Source organism: Scomber japonicus, chromosome 20 (genome assembly GCF_027409825.1).
Source record: "Scomber japonicus isolate fScoJap1 chromosome 20, fScoJap1.pri, whole genome shotgun sequence".
NCBI lineage: Eukaryota > Metazoa > Chordata > Actinopteri > Scombriformes > Scombridae > Scomber > Scomber japonicus.
The window spans coordinates 18,632,030-18,643,541 of NC_070597.1; the positions used below are offsets into that span (position 1 = coordinate 18,632,030).

The following is an 11,512-nucleotide window of genomic DNA, read 5'->3' on the forward strand; positions in this document are numbered from 1 at the left end:
AAGGTGGGGGGAAAAAAAAAAGATACTGGAATTTTCAGAACTTGCTGACTGGAATCGGAGCCGTTTTTCCCAGACGGATCGAGCCCAGTTGATCTTCGTTTGGGGGAAACGGCTTTTGAATAATTTTGATGAAGATTTTGAATAAAAATACATGCTGATCAGAAAACAGTTGTGTGCGCGTGAACTCTGTGAAAAGAGCTCGACTCACCATACTTACCAGCTCTTTGGTTATTTCAGACATGGAGACAGTGATGTGAATGAAGTATAAAGTGAGTCGAGCTAAAAAACTCAAACAACTACAAAAGGATGTGTATGTAAATAAAGCAGAATGCTATCAGCGTCCATCCGTCTAAATGTATCTACATCTTCACATAACTGTAGTGGAAAATTTGTTCAACAAGTGGCTTGATTACAATCAGTCCACTCTATTTATAATATATGATACAAAGGCAGACGGAAGCTTTTCAAAAATCCCTGCCAACTTGTCAGTCATCTCAAAAATCTGCATTTTTCATTCATTTCAATACAGCTTGTAAACAAAGACCAACAACAAATTACAATTTCTGACATTAAATGTATTTTAAGGCTTTTTACCTTATACAATGTATAAATTCTGACATGCTAAACTAAAAAGGTATAACAGCAGTGTCTCAACTTCGGTCTAAAGTTGAAAACAAAAACAAACCAAAAAAAAAGCAATCCATACTCGTTATTAGACATTTGTCCAGAGAATATGGTCAAAATGAACACGTTTTTTTCTAAAAACAAAAGCAAAAAAAAGAAACAAAAAACAAAAAAACCCAAAACATCTACTGATAATCCTGATGCAGGATTTTTACGTATAAAAATAACTGATAGTACAGTTCAAAATTAAATTCACAGTATTCCTTATGACGCTAGAAGACACAAACTGTATTTTTCATTAAAAAGCAAACACAAATGGTCCACAGCCATGATAACAAATTTTTGATGCTTTTCTTTTCTTTTTTTTTTTACGTTGAAAAAGAAAAAAAAAAGTCAAATGATGTGTGAGGAGAGAGAGTGAGTGAGTGAGTGAAAGAGGCATAATTCAGAGGAAAAAAAAAAAAAACCCTCAGTATCTGTGAAAAAGTTTAAAACTTACAGAGTGAATCTTAGGCTTCAGAGCGAAATGGAAACAAACAAACAAAAAAACTTAAAACTGGGAAATGTCCTCAAGTCTGTCCAGGGTAACGTGGAGGTAACGTGCTGCTGCCAACTGCACTCATCCGTCTCAGTTTGTGAATAATCTCCCCTCCGTTAGTTTGTCCGCTCCCAGTGGGATCAAAGAAAATGACAACTCAAAAACATTGCAGCTCTGTAGATATGGTGACATCTTAAACCTTGCAGCCAATATGATGCCTTCCAGTTCTTCTTTTTAGGCAACACGTTTTGTTTTTTTTCCCTTTGTTTCATTCTTTCGTGAAACGGGGTGGATATCCACGATGGATGTGAACAAGTTTTCAAGTCCTGAGTTCCACTGAGCAGCAGTTGAGATGTTTAAGCTCCAGGCTTTTTTTTTTTGTTTTGTGTTCATACAAGTATATATTAATATTTGTCATTGTAAATGTTCACCGGGTGACAGTATTTTTAACCATAGTTAGGAGAAGAACGGCAAATAAACGTCTTTTTTTTTAAAAAAAGAAAAAAAAAAGAAAAAGTTTTTGAACATTTAAAACACCTTAGTTGTGGTAAAAATACAATATATCCCCAATGAAGAAGCACCACGTCAAAATATTGTCGGTCATTCCTCTGCTGTTGTTGTGTTCTGTATCTCAGAGTCTGAAATGAGAAAGAAGACGTTCTCCATGCGGTCTGGTTGCAGTGCTGAAACATTTGTGCCTATGAGAAATGTTCCCACTGTTAAGCGCTGACAGTACAAGAGCATACTGTGATAAATTATTAAAGGACTCCCACTCACAGTCAGTGTTTCATGGTACTGCTCAGGCCAGTGGAGAACCCGTGGGAGTTGCCATTGGTTCGGCTATAACCGTTTCCTGCAAAACAGAAGCACAGCTCATGACCGACCACGCTCCACAGCGGCGTATATATTTCTGAATTCTACCGATTACTTTATATTTTTTGACGTCATACCTGTGTAGCCGTTGAGGTGGCGGTGATTTGAACCGTTCTCCGTGGGTGAGGTGTGCTGGGAGGAGATGAGGTGATCGCCGTTGCTGTCGGTGTAGTCTGTGCGTCGGCGTTTTTCTGGGGAACAAGCGTCGTCGTGTTTAGAGTTCTTTGTGTCGTAGTATCGTCGCTTGCGGCTCTCCCTTTCCTCGCTGCTTCTGGCCTTGTGGCTCTGGGCTGTGCTCGGGCTGTGCTGCCTCTTCTTTTTCTTCTTCTTCTTTTTTGCTTCGGTGGCTCTGTCTGAATCCACATCAGAGCTTCTGGGGGGGGGGGAAGGGAAGAAAAACAACACTGTGATCAGGAACTCAAAAGCAAAAAAAGGGTTTCTAGCTTTATAACCTGCTGTGGAGAAATGGTGAGGATTGAATTACACACAAAGTAGGTTGAAGCAGCACGGAGGCAGAGATAGCGTCACTCACCCGCTCTCACGGTGTCTGTCCTTATCCTTCGACTTCTTCTTTTTCTTGCTCTTTTTATGTTTTTTAGCGTGTCGGGCCTCCGAGCTGTCGTCTCGGTCTTTGCTCAGAGGAACAGAAGTCCTCTTGTGATTTTGATCCTCTCTGTTTGAAGCGGATCCAGATGTGGAGAGAGGTGCCCCCGGGGGTGAACCCTTGGACTTGGTGGATGTTTCTGGCATAGTGGAGGGCGAGGAAGTCTCTTCTTTTGCAGAGTGATAGTCCCTCTCCCTGCCGTTGCTCTTGTCCTTCGTCGTCCGAGAGTCTCGACTGTCCTGCTGCCACCTAGAGCGACTGTGAGACTCCTCGCGGTAGGGGTAGCCGTACCCCCTCCGCTCACGGTTCCGGTCGTCTCTGTATCGTTGTTGGTGGTGGTGGTGGTAATGGTTAGAGCACCTGTCTCGATCGCGCTCCCTCGGGTGGTGAACGGTCCTCTCCCAGCGACGCTCGGGCTCCCAGTCCTTGTAGGAGCGGTCGTGAGTGGGCAAACGATCCCTGTATGAACGATGATGGTTGTAGTCTCGGTACTCTCGTCTGTACCGGTAACGATCGCCGTCATTGTCTCGCTCCTGACTCCTGTCCCTGTAGTGTCTGTCCCGCTCTTTGCTCCAGTCAGAGGAGTACAGTCTGTCTCTCTCCCTTTCTCGAGAAGATTGTCTTTCACTGCCTCTAGAACTGGGATTGGACTGATGCTGCTCTTTAGCATCTGTACGTCCTTCAGTCCCCGCTGATGGACTATTGGTCTGTGGTGGATCCTTTGCTTCATCCCCACTGATGTTATCCTTCTGTGGAGCTGCTGCACAGATCCTGGTGGAGCCGTCCGACGGGTTGGATAAGGCCGCGGGGTTGCCGTGATGCGCCGAAGAGGAAGCGGGTTCTCTAGATGCGACGGGAAGGGTGTCGGTAGTGGTGGCTGTAGGCGGAGAGCTGACAGCAGAGGGTGCTGTATGCTGAGGCGCGGGATCGGACACAGTTTTAGCCCTTGTGTCAGGAGTGGAGAGGTGCTGGCTTTCACTGGCAGCAGGCTGGATGCTCTGAGCAGAGTTGGCCTGGGCTGTGGCACAAGTATGAATCTCTTTGCTGGAAAAACAAAAAAGGGAGATGAGCACATAAATACCACTAGATTTAACTTTTAGGGTGCAGAATGTGAGGAAAACCTGACTTTTTTACACAAAAGTCATTGTTGAGGCTGTCACTGCTGGCAGAGTGCTAACTTTTTTGCAGCTCAGGGTTGCCAATCTCACCTTGCTTGAGTATGGTTGCTGTCTAGTCCGTTAACAGCAGCAGTAGCCGCAGAGGTCAAACTGCCATGATTATTACCAGAGATCTGAAGAGCAAAAACAAGACATGATTATTCATTCAGACAAAACTACAGGGGTGAGACCAATGTGATAGCAAAAACACAAAACATATAATTTACTTTATCAGGCGTATTGTGTCCATTGACTTTGTGATGTCCATTATGATGCCCGTTCTGGTTGGATTTAGAGACGCCATTGGTTGGTCCGTTTAATCCGTTTCCATTATGGTGCGCTCCTGACTCCCCGTTGGTGGCTTGAGGGCCTTTATCAAACACGTCTCCTGCTCGGTTGTTTCCGTTGAGGTGAGACTTGGCTAAACAGCCGTTATCCAGAGTGCCACAGTTCTCCTGGTCCGAGTCCTCCGAAGACTCTTGGCTGTACGGCACCAAAAGAGCTCCATTCCCTCCAGGGTGGTGATTCCCGTTACTGCAAGACGCGCTGCCGTTAACGTGGTTAAGCTGACGCGGAACAAAGCGAACGTCTGAGGTAGACTGTGAGGAGGAGGATAAAGAGCTAGAGGATGAGGAGGATGAGGATGAGGAGCAGCTGGAGGAGGAGCTACTGGCAGAGGACGGCTGGCTGTAAGAGGACGAGGAGGACGGGCGGTTCTGTTTGCCTTGTCCGATGAAGAATGAGAGCTTCTGGCGTTTGTCGTGGTCTGGGATCACTGTGGGCCGGCTGATTGAGTGGGAGATGGAAGAGGAGGAGCCCAGACCGTGGTTTGGTTTACCCACAACACTGTTGCTAGTGCTGGGCTTGGAACTGGTGGGATAGTCCCTCAGAGATCCATTCCCGTTAACGTGGAGAGCACTCTGAGGAGGGAACAGAGAGGACACGAGAACATGTTTTGATTGTCGAGGTCCAACATTCAAATATGTTTATTCACTGATGTGGGCAAGTCGGCAGTACCTTGGTCATGTGTGGGGGCAGCTGGGGCCCAATGAAGCCAATGTTGTGGTGTACTGTGGTGTTGATGCGTGGTATCACCACCGGCCGTGGAGACGACTGACCAGGGATGGCTGGGTTATGGCTCGTGTGGCTGTAGTCCCCTGTCTTTTTCACATCGCTGGATCTAGAGACACAAGAGACACAAGAGATGGGGACATTAGCAAACATTTTAAGTGATAGAGATCTTAACTATTTTTAGAACATCTTCTCAACAAAAAAAAGGGGAAAACAATAAAAAGCTATCATTAATCATCATTTTTTACACAAACTCGGAAATCACGCTTATTAGAATCCAACAAATGACAAAAAACTGAATAGCTGCAGTTAATGGTGTACTTACTTAATGTAGAAAAGGACATAGGCCTGCTGGTTGAGAACAGACCTGATGTCACTGACTGATACAGACGAGTCGTTCATCTGATACCACTGACCGTTGCTTGCCTGAGAGACACAACAGCAGGATTAAACACTTAAGCTCAGCAGAACAACAAATATAAGATGTTAAAGCACTGTCATACTGATTATAAAAGAATAATATCATCTGATTATCTTATATATTTCAGGAATTTTGAAGTGAACTCTGTTGAAGTGACTTGTTAATGTAGTAGTGAGAGACAAACGTGTGCATGTGTACTTGGCAAAAACAGTAGAGTCTTGGTAGATTAGAACAGTGGTCTGAAGCAGTGCCAGTACCTTAATATAGCAGAAATAGTGTCCAGCATGACAGCTGAATCCAGAGTGGACCAGCACAGCATACAGCCCGTAAACCTGGGGCTCTCCTTGGGACTGAGACATGAAGGCCCGCAGATCCAGGTACTCAGGGTATTTCACATCCTGGTTATCAAAGAAAAAGCTCATGAATATCAACTCACACACTATCAAATATTAGCTTAATAGTAGCATTACATGAAAACAGGAGGGTCCTGTCTATGGTCATATCATGTTACTGGACACTTTAATCTACATGTGTCGTGGTACCTTTGTGATTTTGCCTCCGCTGAAGTTTGCAAAGCGTTTGAGTGAGAGGGTGAGCACATTGGAGCTGCGGTGGATGGTAAATCTCTTTGAGGCCGTCACCATTTTTTTGCACCTGAGGGAAACAAGTTAAAAAGAACAGTTAAAGAAAAAAGTAAACTGACATGAAAATAAACAAATTGAAAAGTGGTTCTTTCATGTCGTCTTTGGTATGTGAGAAACTTACTTGGTGCATTTGTAGGCGTTTTCTCCGTCCAGCTGTTCGGGCTTGACAAACTGCTCCAGAGCCTTGGAGACACTGGGAGCCGTCTGCAGTGAGAAAGAAAATCAATTTTGAAGTCTGGTACTGCTTGTATTTATTTATTATTAACAAAATCTTATTTGGTGCTGCAGTAAAATAGAAATGTATCAGACTCATAAGAGAGGACAAGAATTGTGTCTAATTACCTTAATTTCCAGAGTAATATCCAGAAAAGGGTCAAATGTATCAGAGACTGCTTTGCAGTTTAAACATTTAACTGCAAAAGAAAAGAAACATTAATTTATAAGTCTAGCCTGTAAAGACACAAATATAACATGAGCCGATGAAACAAATCAACACTAATCATTTACCTCTGGATCTTAGGTACCCGCCAAATACTTGATGGATGAAAGTGGTTGCCTGCGTTTGCCTGTCCAATCTGCCACAAAGATGAATATCGTGAGGATTTAAAAACAACAAGCAAAAAGGGCAGCGAAATAATTTACTGCCCGTCTTATTAATCCAAACAAACAGACATTAGTCATTTTGTTACAGAAGAAAAATGTCACTTCACAGAATTTGCTTAAACAAGTGAGACAATATAAAGCCTAGAGGGCAGGAGTGAGACAGGGAGGAATTAGAGCAGGTGTAATTAGTTGAGAGGTCACCTTTTAGTGCAGAGGAAGAATGGACTTTACACTTGTGGTTCGCAAAATCACTTTTTAAGAGTCCTCTGAGAGCCACAATGGACAGCACAGTTGATCTATTATTAAACATGCCCTGCTGTACTTTAAGTTAAAAATGCATGGAGGCATCATATTTGTATATTATCTATTCTGCAGTGGTTCTACACTGATTTCATATATTTCAGCAGAAAAACACAAATACTTAAAAGCATCTACTACACATAGAGATCATGCAGGCCAATGTAGAAGTGTTCAACAGATCAGGAGAATACAATGCCATGGGCTGGACTTCAGCCTATGGCCTACATTAATATCAGTTAACTATTTCCTAATAAAACAACAGATATTATCTGACTGATTGTGCGTCATTTCAGATACCATACACAGCTCAGGATGAAACTTACTTGGTTCCAGGTAAGCAGGACTTTTGCATAGCATCCACTGTGTACCGCAGGAACTCATGGGCATCCTCCTGGCTTCCATAGCGGAAGTGCTTTGCAATCCCTGTGTAGGAAAAACAAAACAAAACACAAAGCTGAAAGATGTGGAAGCTTGATAAGTGATTATTCATTTACAAGTAGATGTTAAAAGTTATTTTTAAACAGCAGAAGAACTCCCACTAGCAAGTTTCCCTCCAAAACTAAAAAAGGTAAACAGCCACACAGCGCCTCCTGTCATTCATTTTAGGTAAACATTTTGAACAACCCAACTGCTATACAGGTGAGCACTTACTTTTGAGCTCATTGAGCACACCGATGGGCTTAATGACATTCCCAGAGTTGGCGAAAACCTGAATGATGTGGTTTTGCATGGTGCACATCATACAGAACCCCGGCTCGTGACCTGTGGCAGGGACAGATGGGCAAAACGTTGGTGAGTAAGACGTGAATCAGCAAGAACGTGACTCAAAGATAACACTGACGTGACCAAGATTTATATGATTATTATCGCATGACTGTACAATCACACGAGAAATTCTTTTAGTGCAAAGAAGCACTGTGGAAACATAGACTTACATGTTTTAGAGTGCTCCCTTGTCAACATGTAGTTGGCAAATGGAGGCGTGTAGGTGAGACACTGCAGGGCTGAGTTAAGGAAGCAGGTGTTCCCCATGTTCTGCAGGCCCGCACCGATGCGATGAACCTGGGTCCACTTAAGGTTGAGCCGCTCGGGAGGGAAGAGGACCTTCTGGGGCATGTCAATGCCGTCACCGCCGCTTATCACTGGACACACAGAGCCAACATCGATACTAAAATTAGCTTCAATGTATTTGCCAAGTACAGGACATCAACAAGTATGTGTATATGCTACAATGCTTATTAAGTACATACAGGCACAATGTGAAGGAACACCAGGAGCATCCACCCATATAATAAACACATACATGTGATTACGATAACAGAGTGAGACTATAAAACTCGCTGAAGGAGAAAACAAGACAGCTTGCTTTCTCTTTTGTTTCTGTTGAACTCTTCAGGCTGCTGCTTTTTATATCAAAACAATTGCGTCACGAGCTAAAGTGATTGATCATGCTCTCACTTCAAAAATGGCTTGGTTATATAACTAGATGAATGAAAGTAAGAGCAGCAACACAACACCCACCAAACTGGTTGTGTCACGCTCGCGCACAGATCCAGAAGCAAAAACTTTTTTTTTTTTCATCAGAGCAGATTATTGATTTGTATTAAGCTTGGGCGGTATCAATGTGCTGGGGTATTTAGAAATCCTGAAGGCAGAATTTTCAATGCTGCCAAAAATACAGATGCTCCTCTTACTGTTAAACTGATACGGAGACGCTGTATTTAGGTGATGTATTGTAGTGGAACGGCAAGTGCTACGACATCATTAAATAATTGCCACATAAAAATTTATCTTGAAACGACTTCTTCAAACCACAAAAGAAGCTTATTATCCACGCGCTTTTATTCAGCTGCCCGTCACCACCACCACCCGCACACATCATCTCCGTTCAGCCCACAGATGTGTTGGATCTCCTGTGGCAACAAGTCTCATTGGGTCCTCAAGCAAGAATCTATAGAAGAGGGGCTCTTATTTCCTATCTATTCATCACTCTATAGGCCATAAATATTTAAACCCAGCAGGACCCGTCTAAGTCCACATTAGACACACAGCAGTGGAGGCTAAACAATGTCATAGTTTTACATTTTTGAAACACATATACACATCAAAATACTGTAAACCCCAGTGAAATTTAAACCAGGAAGGTATGAAGGTAAGAAAAAAATAGATGCTGCCCAAGCCTAATTTGTAATGTAATAATGTGTAAAATTGCTGAATAACTTGTGTACTTCAAAGTCTTTTTTAGTCTTATTAAAAGCTGTTAAATGAACACAGATGTCTTCTTCTGTGAACAGGATTGATCTTTTTCCAGTACATCCCCATCAACAGCATTAACTACTGGTATTGGTCTTAAATGCTGCACATCTAAAAGTGCTGCTTTATAACACCTTTGGACATACTTTACATGTGTGTGTTATTGCTAATTAATTTTTTGCAAGCTTTAAAAAATGCATTCACTGCAGCACAGCTGATGAAGGCGCCTACCTTGCTCTTTGGGCCGGTCCACAGAGGAGGGTGTAGTGTTGTAGACGGCAGCTCCAGGCGTCGGGCCCAGGCAGCCTCCTGGAGCCTTTAGACGCGGGGAGTCACTGGGCAGGGTGGGGCCCATCGCCCAGCTGCTGGAACAGCTGCCATCCATCCCCACGTCTCCACTGGTGAAGGGGGATCGCTTACACCCGACTGACTCGTGGTCAGACTTTTCTGAAGATCTGTCAACTATGGTCATTGTTCATTGCTGTAAGGGGGGGGGGGGGCAGAAACAAAAGGATCCAACTTCAGGAATAGCAGAAAATGAATATTTGTTTACTAGTTTTGTGATTTTCATTTCTGTTGTCACTTTAAATGCAGACACGTGTCTGTAAAAGTACCACACACTGTAGATGTCTGGATCTTAAAGAGGCTGTACTCAGTAGGAGTGATTAAAGTGTTTTGTAGACTGCTCTAGATGAATGAGCACAATTACTTTTTGTTGTTGTTGGAGACCAGACTGGCATGCCACTACAGTTGGATTACATTACAGTACATATGGATTGCATCTCAGTGCCATAACCAAAATATCATTATTTATTTATCTATGACAGGCAAATACACTGTAATTTCTGAATCAAACTGTATTAAACTGTTCAGAACTGTAAACTCAAGGTAGACACCAAAATAAACACAAGCCGTGGCTAACCGATCACACTTATTTTGACTGGTTATATAATTGTTTTCATCAGACCTACCAATTAAAAAAAGCGGTGAACAAACCAAAGCAGGGTCTGTCACAGATTTCACGCTTATCCTAATCTAAAAAGCAAATGAACCTAGCCTAGCTCTTGATAACAGCCATTTAAATGCAGCCCGCGCGGAAAGCTTCACTGGAAAACAAACGTCAGAAAACAACACAATCCGTTACCTTCAGCTTTCAATGAGTATGTACTGTATGCTCTAATCGACCGACTTGTGAGGGCCGAAGTATTTAACCGCGCTAAAAGTTGCTAGTTTAAAAACCTGAAGGAGGAAATGTCCTGATCGGAAGCACGTTTGCACCAGCAGCTGTTCCCTCCCACCTGCTTCGGCAGATGGGCTCACATTGGCTAACAGACGGCGGCTAGGCCTTTAACACGCAGCGGTGTTAAACTTCAACAAAACACGCGTTAAAACCTCTGTTAGTCCTTGGTGAAGGACGGGAAGGGGAAACGGAGCACCGATTAAAAACCCACCTTTTTCACCGATCACCGGAGCACAATGTCTGCGGAGGAAAACCATGGAAACGGAGGACGTAACACACAGCTACACGGCGCAGCTAACGTTACGTGCGGCGACATTGTTGCTAACCCTGCTAACTAGCTCGGCGCGACGGAGGCTGGCTGACACGGCGGAGAGCCACACAGCCGCATTTACAAGAACGTCGAAGAGCAGTTTTCGACTCCAGCTTGGAAATAAAAGTGATTTATGAAAATGAGCGGGGCCCCGAGTAACGCCGAGAAAAGGAGGGGCTCGACACCGGCGGCTGTGTGCGCTCACTGCGCTGCTCTCTCTCTCCCGACATGACAAGAGGACCGGTGTACGGCTACTACAGCTAATCTGAGCGGCCCAGGCCGACCAGAACATGACGTCTGTACACTTAAAGCGCCATTTAACCGTAAAATCAACAAAATACTCACCTGGAATCTGTTATGAATACAGTAATAGCGGTTGTAAATCCATTCCTTATTTCCAGCGGGTGTCCGGCGGTGAACAATGACGTAGCTAATTGCCCCACGGGTACATCCGGGTACCTGCGATGAAACGAGGTCTGTGATTGGCTCATTCCGCCGTTTCTCTGTGTGGAACGTGTTTCAGGGAAGATCCGTCGCATGTACACACCTCTGACCTTTGTGTACATGATGTACAACCGACACTGTGTGCTTTAAGCTCACAGAGATTAACTAGAGCGCCTCTGCTATCTTGTTTTTGGCCACACAGTTTTGATTTGACAGCACAGATTGCCGCATGTGAAGTGAATTGCCCCTTTATGACTGGATTATTGAGTATTTACAAGTTCACCAGTGCATTCCCTTTGGCTGTAATTCAAACTCTAAACTGCTGTCAACATATGCCAAAGACATACAGAAAACTGCAACAATAACAACTGCTATGTAATTGACCCATGTCCACATAAAACCAAATGAGACAGCCTACTGTGACCAGGTA

The 11,512-nt window shown here is 43.7% G+C and overlaps 1 protein-coding gene across 1 annotated transcript; it reads right to left on the reverse strand.

The window, feature by feature from the left end:
* Positions 1-581: 581 nt before the first annotated feature.
* Positions 582-11,323, reverse strand: usp42 (ubiquitin specific peptidase 42). The gene is made up of 17 exons (XM_053341199.1): positions 10,984-11,323; positions 9,320-9,569; positions 7,771-7,977; positions 7,487-7,597; positions 7,159-7,258; positions 6,440-6,507; positions 6,275-6,345; positions 6,054-6,136; positions 5,831-5,942; positions 5,546-5,686; positions 5,193-5,293; positions 4,814-4,976; positions 4,024-4,716; positions 3,848-3,930; positions 2,568-3,683; positions 2,113-2,408; positions 582-2,015 (listed from the first exon to the last, which is right to left on the reverse strand). Exons 2-17 carry the CDS (start codon positions 9,558-9,560, stop codon positions 1,942-1,944), a joined length of 3,660 nt encoding a protein of 1,219 aa, XP_053197174.1. The 5' UTR covers positions 9,561-9,569; positions 10,984-11,323; the 3' UTR covers positions 582-1,941.
* Between the last annotated feature and the right edge of the window lie 189 nt (positions 11,324-11,512).

What these genes read in the sequence shown, in the direction of transcription:
- usp42 (XM_053341199.1), bottom strand. Translation starts at nt 9,560, where the DNA reads ATGACCATAGTTGACAGATCTTCAGAAAAGTCTGACCACGAGTCAGTC. An exon ending in AAGGGAGCACTCTAAAACAT is followed by an intron (nt 7,598 to 7,770) that starts GTAAGTCTATGT and finishes TCCCTGCCACAG; the next exon opens with GTCACGAGCCGGGGTTCTGT. An exon ending in TGCCCCCACACATGACCAAG is followed by an intron (nt 4,717 to 4,813) that starts GTACTGCCGACT and finishes TTCCCTCCTCAG; the next exon opens with AGTGCTCTCCACGTTAACGG.